We start from the raw sequence: 18,282 nt of genomic DNA, 5'->3' as shown, positions 1-18,282 counted from the left end.
CTTCACCCTTTTCATTTGGTTTGTATATATTGCCTACGGGCGTTGCACTTTTCTTTCCGTCACTGGAGGTTACTCGTGACGAGGTTACTACTACAGCGGGGGCTGTTTATATATTGTATATTAGTTCTGATTATCGTTATTGTTGGGTTTTATTTAATTCCGTCTTGTCTTAGTTATTATTATAAAAAAAAATATTTCACGTTTTTCCGCATTAAGTTTATTTTGGTTACTAAAGTGACGCCACCGAAATCGGGGTGTTACAGCAGTGTAGATCATTGAGGAAAAATCCTCCTTTTTAGATGTAATGCCATGAGTTATTAAATAAATGAGAAGTTTTATCAAATATTTTGTGTTTGTTTGTTAATACATATGCTAAATAGGATAATAAATTAAGAACAGAAACGGAAAATCATCAAGTTAACTGGATCAAAAACACGGTTAAACAAAGAAAAATTAATATCATAATAAAGAGAAAAAGTGGAAGGAGAAGAAATTTCCTAAAACTAAGGTTTAGGGAGCCTGCTGATAATTTCAGCACACATCTTTGTAAGATTTTGAATCAGTGTGGAGTGAGAATCAAGTCGCCTTTCAATAGAGTCAAGTCTGGCCTGATTCGGAGCAGATTGATCTAGAGCAGACGACACAGCTTGGTCAGAGGACGGTCTATCAGAGCCTGGTGTGGTCTGAGGAACTTGAGCAGAGGTTGAGGCAATATCAGTAACGGGAACAGCCATAAGCGCTTGAGCCTTTAGAGCAGCAGCCTCAACTTCTAACTTAGCAGCCTGTTCCAGAGCCTGTAAGCGAGCAGACTCACGTAGAACAACTTCGATTCTTGCAGCTTCTTCTCGCTCGTGCTTCCTTCTGGCTTCTTCCATTTTATTCCAGAGCTTTTCCCTTAGACGCATCTCATGCAGAGCTTCCCTCCTTCTGTTTCTTGCTTCTAGCCTTTGTCTGGCAGCATCAACTTTTTCCTCTCGTTCCGCAGTATAAAATTCCAACATCGTATCAATTATGTCATGCAGCCAATTGCATAGACGTCCCCAATCCCCAGCAACTATATGTGGTTTCTCACTATGATCAGTGCTACCATATAGGTTGCGTACCCGAGTTGCTGCTTGATCACTGAACAAATTGATGCATTCCAGCAGTGTCTCTGGTTCAGGATAAGTTTAGGGAATGATAGGAAGGTTGGCTTCAGGTGGAGGAGGATAATTGCAGCTCGTAGCTTCAGAGGTAGCTTGAGGAGAGGCAACTTCCAGAGCCATGAGATTAGAGGTCTTTGGGTCTGGAGTTGGGTTAGAGGTGCCAGCTTCAGTGTTTGGAAACTCAAAGTCTTCAGAGTTGACAGATGAGTAGTTGGAGAGGGACACCTTAGAAAATTTTCTTTCCTTTGGAGGAGGAAAGGCCAAGTTCAGAGGGACCACATCCAGAGGTGCAGGAACAAGAGGTTCTGGTCTTGGTCCAGGATACCGGTTTGGACTTGGAGCACTTAGGATATTCTCAAGAAGCTCTGAGATCCTATCACTAGCCGCTTGGAAGAATTTTTGCTGTGATTCAGAGTTGTTGGATGGGGAGGAGTCAGCAGTATTGGTGACAAAAGGTATGGATGGAGTGGGAGATGGAGTTTCCTTTTCAGAATGGTCAGAGGGTTGTGGTTCAGAATCTTGTTGTTCAGGAGCTTGTTGTTTAGAGGCTTGTTGTTCAGAGGCAGAGGCTTGTTGAGGTTCAGAGGCTTGTGAGGGATATGGAAGTAGAATGGTGGAAGTAGGTTCAGAGGGTTGAGGAGTTTGGATGCGTTGCCAAAGAGGTTCATCTTCAATGGAAGGTTGAATTAATGAAGTCTTTGGTGGTGGAGAGTGTAACACCCCGATTTCGGTGGCGTCACTTTAGTAACTCAAAATAAAATAAAGCCGAAAAGCAGGTATTTTTTTTCGTTTTGTTTAAATAAAAAGACTTGTCGAAATAAAGACTCAACCCAATCGCGATTAACAGCGATTAATATACAATACAAGCACAGCCCTCGCTGCAACTAAAAACATCGTCACGAGTGACCTCCAGTGACGGAAAGGTAGTGCCCGTGGGCAATTATGTACAAACTAAAACAAAAGGTCAAGTATTCTGAATACAGTCCTCCAACGAAAGTAAGTCGGCCCAAAACGGCCTCAAAAGACTTCCTACGTCCGACAAACTCCCTGTGATCCTCATGGAAGGGAATCACACGAAAAGCTAATAGTCGGGGACCTGCCCTGCCCCAAAATAAGGAATGACAATCAGAGCTATGACTCTAACAACCAACTCAAAGACTCTAACCACCCATATCCCACACTACTTTCATCGACCCTTCCTCGATCAGGCCTGAAGTCCGGGTCCTCGTCGAAAGCTTCAGTAATAGTCATTACGCTCCTGGTCCTCCTCGAGTGACGAGTCATCACGAATCAGCTGACGGACGCCTGGCAGCAGGCCGACCGCCCAAACACAAACATACAAACAAAGCCAAGGCGCTAGGGTCAACTTACAGAATACAATAGATATACAACCAACATGCGATAAAGGGGGTATATATATGTTGTATATATACATATAAGTTATGCGTTGCCTACCCTAAGGTATATACATGACATGTTATCAAATCTCTTACACAATTCAATCATCAAAACACATAACGATGTTTATCAACATCAAATCATCAAGTCTCAACAATTATAGTTAGAGTGCATGATATGTCATACAACGGTAATCATAATAAGATGCATGGTGTGCCAATGCAGAATATGCTGACACAAACCCGAATAACGTCACTCTGCTTGGCGACGGGACAAACCAATGGTATTGCCACTTAAAGGCTGGGCACCTCGAGACGGTCGTAACACTGGCCTCGTGTTTAACCATTTCTGCTCGGGCGTCACTTATCACCTTTGGCTATAGTCAAGACGGTACAAACTCTACATGGTTCGACCATTTCTGCTTGCTATGCCGGACATCAACAGGCACGATACAACTCTACATAAATAATATTGGTTGGCACTCGGTGCAATCGCACAGCCTTATCCACTTGCTCATTTGCTTTCGTTCGTTCGATATTCTGCTTAAAACTCGTACACCTCTGCCATTCCAGAGTGAATGTTCAACTTGTCCTTGTGATCTTCACTCATGTTTCAAAACTTAACTCGATCGCTCTATAACTCATAGACGAACAATTCCCTTGGAATCTACTAGTCCATTAATCATTACCTCTAACTTCGTAACTATCCTTATTCGCACCCTGAAATCAATCTTCTACTTAGTCATCATTCAAATTAAAACTCGACTCGAGTCTTGATACCTTGTGCATCGCTAGACCCAATCCCTTTTAACATCCATTCATCAACAACTTATAAGCTAATCATCATATCAATATCTTACAATCCATCATTGTCATCTCCCCTTTTTCGAGACTTACCTTACTCGAACCATAAAACCAACCTTCACTTATTCACAACCCACTTTACAATTACCTAAAATCCTTAACACTTCCCCCAAATCCGAACTTATTCCCTAGAAGATCAAATCATAACTGTACCTCGGGAAACTTAACTAGTCATTTTATCATCCGATCCCTCAACATTCTGAGGTTTAACTACAATCGTTAATGCTAACACCACTAAATATCTTATTCGTACATGATTTTCACCTCCCAAGGTCAATCTTAACCCTAAGACCCTCATTCAACTTAGTGAAAATCACTTGCTAACCCCAGCATGCAACATCGGACTTCATAACAAAGTCCCATTCACTCTTAGACTCTAAGAAATTTGTCCACATATAACAACCTCAAGTATTCATCTTAACACTAACTCACTATTTTCGTAACTAGATCGTCCTCCAATCAATCCGATACTTAGTCTCTCGATCAAAACCTGACAAACTTTGAGTCTTAAACACTTAGGGCAAGAATTATAGACTTAAACCTAAACTTTCACCAAGTTTGGACCTCAAATGTCCTTTAATTCTTCAATACTTCTTAAATGAATATCCATTTCTTAAAACTATAACTCCTTCGCAAGCAAACAAATACTTCACGCGAACTTTACCTCCCAACTCAACTAGTCCTCGATCCAATCAAATCAACCTTACCAATCCATCTATCAAGTCCATTGCCAGTTCTGATTCCGAATATCACCCCCTCAACATTAAGTTGATCAGGCCTAATACCTCGAAGGTGAAGATTTAGAAAAACTCACTGGAACAGTCAATGAGTTCCTAACATCCAGTAACCACAAATATCCTGATATCAAGTCCCTAACGATTCCGCTACGGAACCACACATCCTCAACATAACACGTATACTGCCCCTAAGGAATTTCTCTAAGATTCATTCTTCAGCTTCTAGCTTCCTTATAAACGCATCGGTGCGAGACTACTTTCCAGGCTTAGCGTGTCATCCTAAACCTCGTGTAACTTCTATAGTTTAAACACGAGTAACCGTCAAATAAAGTCTTAATAGGTGTATTAACCATAAGGTCAAAGCTTAAACGGTATAAGTAAGTTAGGTGTGTTGCACATTCTACGAGAGTAATGAAGAGCATGTTGTACTAGAATGAGAAAGAATAGTTAGAAGGTTACCATCGTTCTTGCGCTCTCCTCTGGTTAACTCCTCAGCTCCTTCACCATCCATGATATAAACTCTTCCTCTAGCAGCAGGGCGCTTTCCCCTTATGGTGTTGACAAATGGCTCAACCTTGGGTGTCTTGCAGTTGTTGGCCAGATGTCCTGGTAGATCACACTTGAAACACCTCGGCTTCCCCTTCGGGCATTTCGTGGAGTAGTGCCCAATCTCCCCGTATTTAAAACATGTCATCTCACGGCTCCCAGCTTGGCTTCCTGCTCCTCCCGCAGCAGCAATCGTAGGCATGTACGGTCCTGGGGTAAACCCTTCCCCCGTAGGACGCTGATAAGGCTTCTTCATCTGTAACTTTCCTTTTCCCTTGTTGTCTTGGGAGCTCGACCTCATCGGTCCCCCAATTCCTGCTCTATTCATCCTTCTATTTTTCATCAGCTCCACCTCGGTGGCCTTCTCCACCAAAGTTTGAAACCGCATAATTCCCAACGGTCTCACTGAGTCCTCAATGTCAGCTCTCAGTCCCCTCACAAAGCGCTTGCACATATAGGGTTCATCAACCTGATCACGGAAAAATCGGAAGTGTTTGGCCAAAGATTCCAACTTAGCAGCATATTCCGGAATAGTCATGCTCCCTTGGCGAAGAGTCAGAAACTGCGACTCACGCTCGTCACGAGCACTATCAGGAAAATACTTCTCCAGAAAAGCAGCACGAAAAGAATTCCAGTTCACCTCAACATGGTTTGCCTCCATCATCCCTCTAGCGCCCCTCCACCAGTACTCAGCATCGCCCAGCAGTAGATGAGTTGCCAGGCCCACCTTGGCCCCTTCACTAGTCTGTAGTACTTCAAAAATCTTCTCAATCTCTTGGATCCAGAGATCCGCCTCGTCCGGGTCGGTCCCACCCGTGAACTTGGGTGGATTCTATCTTCTGAAATCATTCAATCCCCTGTTCTGGTCCAGGGCTGCTTCTCTCTGAAGCCGGTGTAGCTCACGTGCATCCTCAGCAGCACGCCTATGTGCATTGTCATTCGTTTGTACAGTCATTGCTTGGACCAAAGTGGCCACCATCTCAGCAAGTTGGTTCGCGTTCACCATGTTCTGTATTCGTTTAGCAAACAGTCAGTACCAATCATAAGATAGTATTATGCATTGCTATACAATATGATTAGGTAGCAACTTCAATCAATTAAAGCGAAGATCGCTTGGCAGACAATCAATTTTTTCTCTTTGCAGAGTCACACAACCTAGCACAGAAGACCTATTCCCCAAAGACTCCCGAAAGACTCGACAAGCTCTGATACCACAATGTAACACCCCGATTTCGGTGGCGTCACTTTAGTAACTCAAAATAAAATAAAGCCGAAAAGCAGGTATTTTTTTTCGTTTTGTTTAAATAAAAAGACTTGTCGAAATAAAGACTCAACCCAATCGCGATTAACAGCGATTAATATACAATACAAGCACAGCCCTCGCTGCAACTAAAAACATCGTCACGAGTGACCTCCAGTGACGGAAAGGTAGTGCCCGTGGGCAATTATGTACAAACTAAAACAAAAGGTCAAGTATTCTGAATACAGTCCTCCAACGAAAGTAAGTCGGCCCAAAACGGCCTCAAAAGACTTCCTACGTCCGACAAACTCCCTGTGATCCTCATGGAAGGGAATCACACGAAAAGCTAATAGTCGGGGACCTGCCCTGCCCCAAAATAAGGAATGACAATCAGAGCTATGACTCTAACAACCAACTCAAAGACTCTAACCACCCATATCCCACACTACTTTCATCGACCCTTCCTCGATCAGGCCTGAAGTCCGGGTCCTCGTCGAAAGCTTCAGTAATAGTCATTACGCTCCTGGTCCTCCTCGAGTGACGAGTCATCACGAATCGGCTGACGGACGCCTGGCAGCAGGCCGACCGCCCAAACACAAACATACAAACAAAGCCAAGGCGCTAGGGTCAACTTACAAAATACAATAGATATACAACCAACATGCGATAAAGGGGGTATATGTTGTATATATACATATAAGTTATGCGTTGCCTACCCTAAGGTATATACATGACATGTTATCAAATCTCTTACACAATTCAATCATCAAAACACATAACGATGTTTATCAACATCAAATCATCAAGTCTCAACAATTATAGTTAGAGTGCATGATATGTCATACAACGGTAATCATAATAAGATGCATGGTGTGCCAATGCAGAATATGCTGACACAAACCCGAATAACGTCACTCTGCTTGGCGACGGGACAAACCAATGGTATTGCCACTTAAAGGCTGGGCACCTCGAGACGGTCGTAACACTGGCCTCGTGTTTAACCATTTATGCTCGGGCGTCACTTATCACCTTTGGCTATAGTCAAGACGGTACAAACTCTACATGGTTCGACCATTTCTGCTTGCTATGCCGGACATTAACAGGCACGATACAACTCTACATGGATGATCGTTACCTCCTGTTGTGCCAGGTATAATCAGGACCGATTCAACTCTACACGGCTGATCGTTGCTTCCTGCTATACCGAAGTACTCCACTTGGCACTTCATCGCGTGTATGCATGGGTGCAATATGGTTAGCTAAACAACGATTCGTCCTCACAGGTAAAATTGGTTCATTGACCAAAGGCTTCTACAACGAGAACCCTAGGCTATAGTCAAGTCGGTTGTGACCCTACGGGTTTAACCATTCTGCTTGCTACGCCAGACATCAACAGGCACGATACAACTCTACACGACTGACCGTCACTACCTGTTGTGCCAAGTGTACTCTACTAGGTACCTTACTAATGCCCAGACCCTTGGCTAAAGCCCGTCTTCAAATTCTTTTCCATAAAAATGAGTTCCCTTAAAACAATATTTCTTTTATTAGGTAAAGTGTTCCATCGTGAGTTAATCCATTATGTCGTTAATTCCAAAGTTCAGTTTTCATTTCCAACACCTTTCAAAATAAAGTTCCCAAAGCTAGGATCACCGACCCATTCCCGTTTTCCAAACTCACTTTCATTCCTAAGTCTTTTCCGTTGAATCATCGTCATTAATTAAAAACATTATATTCTTAGTAAGTATATTATGGATTTATTTACATAAAACAGATTATGATTATTTTCGGTCCAAAACTCTATAAGTTCAAAGTTCCCATCAAACCCAAACAACTCCCCGAGAAAACACTAGATCCCCTAGAACAATGAAGGTTCGAACCTTGGTCCGACCTAACAAACGTTCCCAAAACAAACCCGTCCTTGTCATGACGAAGGTAAGTGTATTCTACACTCCAAAAGTGGCATAAAAATGCACGAATATAGTCAGCACAATTTAATCATAAACGCAAATACATCAAGCTCTATCGAGCGATGAGTCAATATGGCAGTGCTGTAAACATAACCTTGTCATATCCACTAGAAAGCGATAAGACAGAAACCAGTAAACGGCCGAAGCCTCTCAGAAAACGGAGACACACGTCTCATATAAGTTCACTCGGCCGAAGCCTCCAGAAAACATTTTCCAATTCACAGCGATAAACAATATCCAAGCAATATACAATATCACGCAATATTCAAGTCGAAGTTATCGACGCCTACAATGCAAATAGCTAGTAAGTAAGTTGCCCTAACCTCAAGTTGTTCTAGTCTCGCGGTGCAGGTCTCGCTCACAAGCTTGCTCAGTCAATCCCAAGGTTTCCACAATTGAACCTTTGAGCAAACAAAGCAATAATGAATCAACACAAGTCGATACAGTCGAAACAATCCTAACTAATGGTCGACAAAGCTCGAGAAGCTTCAGAGTACAACATTTAGGCACGAATGGAAGGGCTTCCCCCGAATGGATGAGTTTTGACTCGATTCAAGTTTTGTACAAAAACACTTTATTCGCTAAAACGTGCATAACTCGAGCTACAGAACTCGGAATGACACAAAACCAGCGCCAAAATTTCGACAATTGAAAGAGCTAGGCAATGGCTCAGGTCATAGAGACTCAAAAATTATTTTTGGACACGGTACCCAAGCAAATAGGTTTTGGCCACTATGGAAAATAGGGTTTTCGAACTTTTTCTTCGATCTAAATCAATTCCTAGGTATTCTTAGGCGATATCTAGGCCAGGGAAACTCTCAGAAAAATTATCGGGTCGAATACTGTCGCAGGGGTATTTTGGTCAATATTTTTAGCTCGGAAACTCAAAATCAGAATTTCGAAAAACAAATTAGATGGGGTCGATCCTAACGACATTTATAACAACTAATCCTACTAAAGCTAAGCTCAGTCGAGAGTTTTTGATCCAAAAAGCGGAACCTCAGCATAAAAATGGGTTTTTGAGCAGAATTGAAACTCGGCGGCAATTCGGCGAGATTCAACAGAAAACAACCGGATATTCATGCTCTAGAGCACGTAGGCAATAAGTTTAGACACTGAAATCAAGTTATTTGGACAGTTTTACAAAAAGCTCCAAACTTTGAGCTCAGAAAAACATAGAAAAAGTCGACAGATCTGACGATCAGAAGTGAGGGATAGTAACTATACCTCGATGTCTTCGATTAGCAACGAACGGAACGACGATCGGTCAAGAATTGGAAAAAAAACACTTTTCCTCCTTTCCTCCAAGAGCTCTCGGCCGTGTGTGTGTGTTTTGGGATTTTTTTTGTTTTTTTTTTTTCATTTTTCATACTATATATAGGAAATGGAAAATGCGGAAAAATGAAAATTTCGCAATTCCGATTTTTCCTACTGATTCCAACGTATTTTAGACACGATATTCTTCCCGCTGAATCTTCTAATTCTTCAAAGAAATATCAGTATGATTTTTGGTTTTCGAGGCTTGTTTTTAATGCTTACCGGCATTAAAAATGCACTTTATGCACTTTATGATATTGACCTCGGATGCAGAAACTTCCTTCTGAAGAAAGATTTGGAACGTCGATTAGAGTGGGCGTGTGCGGATGAAATCTTTATTTGAAGCTCCGAATAGAAAAAGTCTTCATCGTCCGTCGATTTTAGGGTTTTTGAACTATCAGGGATTCCGTTTCGGCAAACTTCCGAGAATTGGAATTTGACGTTCGTACATTCCAGGGATTCGCATCGAAATACTTGTTTATAGACGAATAAGAGAAATTCTAACATTTCTCTGAAGATTTTTGGAATTAGTTTCCATCGCGTCCTAAAGTGTAAATTAGCTATTTACTAGTGTCTTTGACCTAGGCTTAGGCGAATATTAATCGTGCTATAACTCTTATCGGTTTTGATACAATCCTTGAACTTTTCCTGAACCTTCTCCTTCATAAATTTATTTCATCCAATAAACTCTTGTTCAGGTTTCCCTTCACGATACATCGAACTTATTCGTTAATAAGGAATTCACTAATTTATTTTAAGCTTAAAATCTTGGGTCTCACAGAGAGCAGGTAGTGGTGATTGTGATGATTGGTTGGATGACAGAGGTTTGTTGGGTAGGAGGAGAAGGTAAGGCTAAGGTAGAAGTGGGGTTAGACTCAGCTAAACATGCATCAGATTCATCATCGTCAGTAAAATTATGAACTTACTTGAGTTCCTGACAGAAGATCTTGTGACTCTGGTAGTTCTTGGTGCTTGAGTAGTTTCCTGCTGGATAACCCTTGTAGCAATTCTGACCTTCTTCTTCTTCTTCTTCTGAGGTGGTTGCTCGTCATCATCACCATCCTCAGAGTCATCCTTTGCAGCCGTAGTAGTATCCTCTTTCTTCCTCTTTGTCTTATACTTCTTAGGAGATTCATAATCAGGAGCTTCTGGAAGAGCTCTGAAGAACTCATCGACATCAATCTCAAATCCAAGACTCCTCAGATCCTCAATGTAGTATAGGATAGCCTCTGGATCATCAGCCTTAGACCAGAGGGGATAATCATTGAGAGGAATTCTTCTTCCCTTAACCTCTTCTGGAGTGATGACAGATTCAGCCTCAATTTTCTTTTCAATTAGGCACATCCTCTTTAGAGATGTAGAGGTGAAGGCTTCTCCAGCCAGAGTGGAAAGGTCTTCGGTGCATCCAGCATTGATCAAATCCCTGACCAAATTGCTCTCAACAAAGATGTCAGATAACAGCCTTCCAAAAGGAATGTATTTGATTGTGTTCTTGGTCGCAGCAACAATTGTTCTTGATCTCCTTATGCAATCTTTCAGATAAGTGAATAAGAAGTAAGGAAGACATATCTTTTGCCCGGTCTTGATGAAGTAAAGCATCACCTTCTGATTGAAGTTGATGTAGTCAGGAGAGCTTCCAGTGGGTCTGGGATTGAAGCAATTCAGAATGATCTTGTGCCAGATCCTTAAATCAGGATGAAGCTCTCTGGTCTTGTAGTCGGATTTCCCAGATTGCCAATTTGCATACAGCTCCGAATTGATTGTGTCTTTCACTTTCTTCAACTTGGAATCATGGGCCTGAAATCTGTAACCCCTGATAGTGTCTGGACCCAGAAGCAGAGCAATTGATCTTTCAGTAATAATGATCTTCTTGCCCAGCACATAGGAAACAACTTGAAGATCGTCACACTCAGCATGTTTCCAGAATTCTTTTACCAACTTGTAGTAGATGGGTCCTGTGAGCCTATTGAAGTATCCTTCCCAACCTTGAAACTTGACTGCAGGAAGAAGATCCAACCCATTTTTTGCTAAATTCTTGAAATCAACTCGCAATTCGCAAAGAACTTGAAGATCTTTGGGAGAAAAATTGCAAGTGACTGCACAACCTCTTTCAGTAATCGGAGTGACTTTCTTTGACCCTTGAGTCTCAGCCTGAGTGAATTCATTGGACCTTGATCGAAGGCTTGGACCAACTTGACCAGTTGCAAGACCCACAACCATCTTTGGAAACACTTTGCCATCTGCAGAATCAGCTTTCTCGGATCTTTCCATGGCGGATGAGGGTTTGGGTACAAAGAGAGAATGAGCATGAGAGAGAAGAGAGAGTTTTTGAAGGAGAAAACCTAAAGCTTTTGAAATAAGAGAGAGAGAGAGAGAGGTGGAGAACGTGTGTGCATAAGTGGGTTTAAGGTAACCGTTGACGGTTGTAAAATCAAAAGTAAAACCAACGGCTAGAAATTAATGATATAAAGTTAAACAGTAAATACACATAGCACACGGTGGAGAATAAGCAGATCAACATCATTACAACAGATTATCCCAAGAGGCACAAGGAACGAGGCATCAGAAAAGACTGACACACGTTTGCTGTCTTGTCTCAGAGTGGGTACCAATGGGTACTCATCATCTGATAAAGTTACCTTCTGAACTAGACATCTTCTGATAAGGAAGCATCGTAGTCAGAGGTTCTGATCCATCTTCATACTGGACACAAGTCCATATTCAGATTTTTCAGTATAAAATTAAATCTATCCTCTGCTAAGGGCTTTGTAAAGATATATGCCCATTGATGGTCAAAATCAACAAACTTCAGAAGAAGTACGCCCTTCTGAACATAATCTCTAATAAAATGATACTTTACCTCATACTCATTTCAAATTCTGCCTGCATCATCTCAGAAAATTCCTTGCAAAGAGATGGATTAGCAAATCCAAATATAATATCATCAACATAAATTTGCACAATTAAGATATCATCTTTGTAAGTTTTGCAAAAGAGAGTTGTATCTACTTTACCCCTTACAAACTCATTTTCCAGAAGGGATGAGCTTAATCTCTCATACCATGCTCTGGGAGCTTGCTTTATACCATAGAGAGATTTCTTCAATTTGAAGACATGGTCAGGGTTTTTCTCATCTTCAAAACCAGAAGGTTGGTGCACATACACTTCTTCAGAGATGTATCCATTCATGAATGCACTCTTGACATCCATTTGATGAAGAACTACGTTGTGATTCACAGAGAATGAGATCAACAGTCTGATAGCTTCTAATCTTGCTACTGGAGCAAACGTTTCAGTATAATCTATCCCTTCTTGCTGAATGTAGCCTTGAGCAACTAGCCTTGCTTTGTTTCTGACTACTTCTCCTTTCTCATTAAGTTTGTTTCTGTAGACCCATTTGGTTCCAAAAATGTGAACACCTTTGGGTTTCTGGACGAGATTCCAGACATCATTCTTGGAGAATTGATTCAACTCTTCTTCCATGGCCAGAATCCAGTCCTTGTCTTGAAGAGCCTCATCAACTGACTTTGGTTCAATTAATGATACCAATCCTTTTAAGCTTAGTAGAGTCTCTTCAGAGGGTTTAAACGTTGATCTGGTTCTGACAGGTTCGTCTTTGTTTCCCAGAATCAGTTCCTTGGGGTGAGAGGCAATTATTCTGCTCTTCTTCTGAAGTAGCGGATCAGAGGGACCAGCTTCTTCTGGAGAGTCTGCCTCTTGCTCAACTCGTTCTGGAGCTTTGCCTTTATCAGAAACAGTTATGCTCATTTCTGCAAACTTATCAGCTAGATTTGACTGGTCAGAGTCAAGCTTATCATCAAATCTAACATGTATAGATTCCTCAATAGTTTTAGCTTCAGTATTATAAAATCTAAAACCTTTAGAGCTATCAGAGTAGCCAAGTAATAAACATTTAGAAGATTTAGAATCAAATTTATGCAATCTATCCTTAGTATTCAAAACATAGCAGACACAACCAAAAGGATGAAAATAAGAAATGTTAGGCTTTATATTCTTCCACAATTCATAAGGAGTCTTATTCAGAATTGGTATGATAGAGATGTTGTGTTTACTGCCTCTGCCCAGAAGTGCTTTGCCATGTCAGTTTCTTGGAGCATGGTTCTAACCATCTCTTGGAGAGTTCTATTTTTCCTCTCAACAACACCATTCTGTTGAGGAGTCCTAGGACAAGAGAAATCATGTGATATCCCGTAGGTATCAAACAGACTCTCAAACTTGTCATTTTCAAACTCTCCACCATGATCACTTCTAACACGCACAATCCTGCAACCCTTCTCGTTTTGCACTTGGGCAATGAAGGTAGAGAACACATAATGAGACTCATCCTTGCGGCTTAAGAATTTTACCCATGTCCAGCGGCTATAGTCGTCAACGATGACCATCCCATATCTCTTGCCACCTATAGACTCAGTTTTCACTGGTCCAAATAAGTCGATATGTAGAAGTTTCAACGGCCTTGAGGTGGAAACAACATTCTTTGCCTTGAAAGGGACTTTTGTAAATTTGTCTTTCTTACATGCTTCACAAAGAGCATCTGAAGAAAACTTCAGAGTGGGTAAGCCCCTGAAAAGGTCAAGCTTACTCAGCTGAGAAATCTTTCTCATACTGGCATGCCCTAACCGTCTATGTCATACCCATTGCTCTTCATTAACAGAAAGAAGGCACTTTACTTTCTGAGATTCCAACTCAGATAATCTGATCTTATAAGTGTTGTTCCGCCTCTTGCTGTTAAACAGAGTGGAGCCATCGATCTGACTTACATCCCTGCAAGACTTTTGATTGAAAATAACATCATTTTCATCGTAAGAGTCTGCTCTTCCTCTGATGCAGATTCAACATTAGGTGCATCCTTAGACTCTGCATCTTTGTTCTTGACAATTGCCATGAGTCCTTCAATGATTTCTCCATCAGAGTCAACTTCTTCTGACTTTGAGTCATCAAAAGTCACCATAAGACCTTTCTTTGCTTTGAAATGCTTCTTTGGCTTCTTGTCCTTCTTCAGCTTTGGACAGTCACTTTTGTAGTGTTCTGATTCTTTGCATTCGAAGCAAGTGACTTCTTTTGATGAGGACTTCTTCTGACTGGATGAAGATTCTTTCTTTCCTTTGCCCTTTGATGAGCCTCTGTACTTGCTCTGCCTGTGCTTCCAGATGCGGTTGAGCTTTCTAGAGATCAAGGTCAGCTCATCTTCATCAGAATCTTCAGAGGTTTCTTCAGACTCTTCAGCTGCTTAGAGAGCTTTTGCCTTTTCAGATTTGGATTTCAAGGCTATGGACTTCTTCCTGTGAGTCTGATGCTCTGCACGATCTAACTCATGACTCTTCAACATGCTTATGAGTTCTTCCAAACTCAACTCATCAAGATCTCTTGAAAACTTCAATGAAGTTATCAAGGGTACCCAGTTTTCAGGAAGGCCTCTAAGAATCCTCTTGACATGATCAGCAGTGGTATAACTTTTGTTGAGGGGTCTTATTCCAGCAATAATCAACTGGAATCTGGAAAACATATCTTCAACGGATTCGCCAGGTTCCATCTGGAAGGATTCGTACTTCCTGATCAAAGACAACACGTTTGTCTCTTTCACTTCTTTGTTTCCTTCATGAGTCATCTTTAAGGAATCAAAGATAGACTTAGCATACTCACGATCTGCTATCTTTTGATATTCTTCAAAGGAGATAGCATTGAGAAGAATGGTTCTAGCTTTGTGGTTCTCAGAGAACTTCTTCCTTTGCTCATGCGTCATATTTTCTCTTCAAAGCTTTTTGCCATCAGCATCAACTGGACGCGTATAGCCATTTACAATAATATCCCAAAGATCAACATCGAAGCCAAGAAAGAAGCTTTCGATTCTATCTTTTCAGTACTCGAACTTCTGTCCATCAAAGATAGGAGGCTTTGCACTGTAGACATCCTTTTGCGCATCACTGGTGGTAGCCATCTCAGTTTTTCACACCGGCCCGGATCACTGAACACTGTTATGTGCGGTAATCAGAACCAGACTCTGATACCAATTGAAGGTATGAAAAATGATAGAAACGGGGGTTTGAATAGCGTTTTCAACAAAAAAAACTTTTCCCTCTTGAGTCAAATAATAAATCAAAACATAAGGTCAAGAGAATTAAACAAAAAACCCCAAGTACCTACGGAGGTTTAGCCAAGCATGGCTTCCATCATCAAATAAATTATTGAAATAAAAAGAGTTATTTAAAAAGCTCAAAGTGGTGCTAGGGTTAACTCAAGAAAAGAAGGCTCAAGCTCCTCTCCAATACTTTTTTCACGTTCCAATCTGTTCTCCAATATATATTACTTCCAATATTGCAAACAATATCACGTCATATGATCTTGCTTCCGTTTCCGTTTCCGTTTCCAATCACGTGATTCCTTTCAAATAAGCCAAAACCTGCTGCTGCCACTTGTCATCTTCGAAATGGTTCAGACCTAAAGCATGTATTCCAGAGCTCCGCGCACCACCATTCTTATGGTAGACCTTCATCACGATTGTAGCACGTGGCATAGAAGAAAAATCAACCGTTGGATCTCCGCAGGTGCATGGCAGATTCCATGGAACAGCAGCGCCGGATCAGCTCCATTATTCCTGATTTTCTCTTTTCCTTTTATTCCGAAAATCCTAAAAAGATAAAATAAATCAAAATAAAATACTAAAAAGATAATAATTCAAAATTAAACATATCAATTAAAAATAAAATAACTTAAAAATACTAATAAATCTAAATAAAAATCATAAAAATATATAAAAATACTAAAAACCACATAAAAATAGTAAAATGCATGGAATAATCATGGAGTGACCTAAAATGACTAAAATATCCTAAATAATATATCAAAATGCATGGAAATAAACTAGAAAAATAGCTTGAACACCCGAGTCATCACACCCCTATACTCAACGGCAGCTTGTCCTCAAGCGGAAACTTAGGAAAGCTTGTCCTCAAGCACAAGAAAATAGTTTAAAGTAAGATGCTAGTATACATATTTTCACAAAGATACATGGGATGAGTTACTCAAAATAGTTCATGCAGAAAATTAAACTTTAAAAACTAAGTAACCTTTAGTAAGTGCAAACAAGAATTATATAAAATACCAAGATGTGGGGTTTCACATTTTATTCCTAATTCCCCAACCCCATATTGAGAATCCACTAACGATGGCCAACAGTCTTATTTTATTATGAGCACACACATGTTCTTTCCTTTTCAATTTATCTTTTTTCCCAACCCTTCATAGTTATTACCAACTCAGGGCGAAATTATTTTCTTTTATTTAACAAGGTCAGAATATGATTAGGGGTATGCTCAATGGTGCAAATACTTCTCATTTCCTTACTCACATCCTTACCCCATTTTTTTATTTTTTATTTTTTTTCTCTTTAGCTTTACTTTCATATGTGTGCCCCTTTTTTAACTTCACAGCCAAAAAGAGTGTAGACTCAATATAAAGATTAAAAGGAAAACTACATATTTCATGCATTATCCCCACTTACCTGAAATCTTAATAACCTTACTGCACTTTCCCAAAACTCACTCAAGTCTCTATCACCTAACTCTCCACATGTTCCACAAGTTTCACTCACACCCATGCATCAAACACTTTTCATTATAAGAACTAGCATCAAACTCGGAACAAAATTTAAAAAACACCAACAAGCATCATTCAAGCACAAAAGTGTGAATACCGAGAATCCAAGGCATGTGTATACTAGTGTATGGAATCTAAATAACTAAATGCTAAATGCATGATCATGAAATTAAATGAGAGATTAGTGGTTTCGAAAAAAAAACTCCCTATACTCAATATTGTTGCAAAATGTGATAGCACCAGGAATCTGTCAGCTGGGTCCTCCATCTCAATTTCAATCATATAAAGTTCTTAATCCTTGCAAAAATGAGCAAACAATTAAGCATACCACAATTATAACTCAAATAACTCATGAGAACACTAAGACTCAATAAAAAAAAATAGAAACTCAAACTAACAAGAAAAATCTTTTAATTTTTTTTTTAATACTAAACGAAATGGGAATTAAAACTAAGGAAATAAAATTAAAACTATCACTTGGGTTGTCTCCCAAGAAGCGCAATGTTATAGTCTTTGCTAGACTCCCCTAGACTCAGAATGTCATCCGGGGTTTATCCCATAGTGCATTGCACTTCCGGGATCTTTCAGCTGAGCACACATATTAGTCAAATTTTTGCTTGCAACCTCAAGAGTAAAAACACAATCATTAAATTTTGAATTAAGAGGGATAGGGGATTTTTCATTTTTCTTACGCTTTGGCTTCCATTGGAAGCACCCACCTTTTATCTTCTTCTCCTTCTCCTCTGAGTTGACAACCATGCTCATTGAGTAGACTTTCTCAGTTTGGTCGCTCTGCGTGTTCTCCTTTTTCTTCTTATTTGATGCTCCAGCTTTTTCTTTAAGGAAGAACTACTTCAACTTCTCATCACTCCACTCGTCCATCATCTCCACCAAGAATGCATCATTCTTCTCAATTTGCTTTAGCTTCAGGTCAAATATGGTGAAAGTGATTTTCTCATCAGCTACCCTTAAAGATATTGTTCCTTTTCCCACATTTATTTTCGCTTGTGAAGTTGCTAGGAACGGTCTTCCCAGAATCAATGGTATTTTAGAGTCCTCATCCATATCAATTATCACAAAATCCACCGGGAACTCAAACTCTCCTACTCTCACTAGCACATCTTCAACAACTCCCCAAGGAGTCACCATGGAGCGGTCCGCTAGTTGATGCATCATCATTGTTGGCTTCACCTCTCCAACATTAAGTCGCTCGAACATTGATAGGGGCATTAGGTTGACGCTTGCCCCTAAATCACTTAAAGCTCTCACTTCCTTTGAAGCCCCAAAATTAACAGGTAGAGTGAAACTACCTGGATCCTTTCGTTTAGGTGGAAGCTTCTTTTGCAGAATAGCGCTACACTCCTCAGTAAGCTCAACGATGTCATTCTCTTCACTCAACTTCCTTTTCTTAGAAAGTGTCTCCTTCATGAACTTGGCATATTGAGGCAT

At 40.5% G+C, this 18,282-nt stretch overlaps 2 protein-coding genes across 2 annotated transcripts; both read right to left on the bottom strand.

Annotated features, from left to right (window-relative positions):
* Positions 1-1,169: 1,169 nt before the first annotated feature.
* Positions 1,170-11,487, bottom strand: LOC130725215 (uncharacterized). The gene is made up of 2 exons (XM_057576463.1): positions 10,143-11,487; positions 1,170-1,813 (listed from the first exon to the last, which is right to left on the bottom strand). The coding sequence occupies exons 1-2, from the start codon at positions 11,485-11,487 to the stop codon at positions 1,170-1,172; spliced, it is 1,989 nt and encodes a 662-aa protein (XP_057432446.1).
* Positions 11,488-17,682: 6,195 nt separating this feature from the next.
* Positions 17,683-18,282, bottom strand: LOC130725214 (uncharacterized). The gene has a single exon (XM_057576462.1). It carries the CDS (start codon positions 18,280-18,282, stop codon positions 17,683-17,685), a length of 600 nt encoding a protein of 199 aa, XP_057432445.1.

Source organism: Lotus japonicus, chromosome 6, assembly GCF_012489685.1.
Source record: "Lotus japonicus ecotype B-129 chromosome 6, LjGifu_v1.2".
NCBI lineage: Eukaryota > Viridiplantae > Streptophyta > Magnoliopsida > Fabales > Fabaceae > Lotus > Lotus japonicus.
This window is presented reverse-complemented; position numbering and strand designations above follow the sequence as displayed.

Excerpts from the sequence above, each read along its gene's own strand:
- LOC130725215 (XM_057576463.1), bottom strand. The coding sequence starts at position 11,487 with ATGGAAAGATCCGAGAAAGCTGATTCTGCAGATGGCAAAGTGTTTCCA. Across the intron at positions 1,814-10,142 it reads ATCTTCTGTCAGGAACTCAA|ATGAACCTCTTTGGCAACGC; the intron begins GTAAGTTCATAA and ends CTTCCATTGAAG.
- LOC130725214 (XM_057576462.1), bottom strand. The coding sequence starts at position 18,282 with ATGCCTCAATATGCCAAGTTCATGAAGGAGACACTTTCTAAGAAAAGG.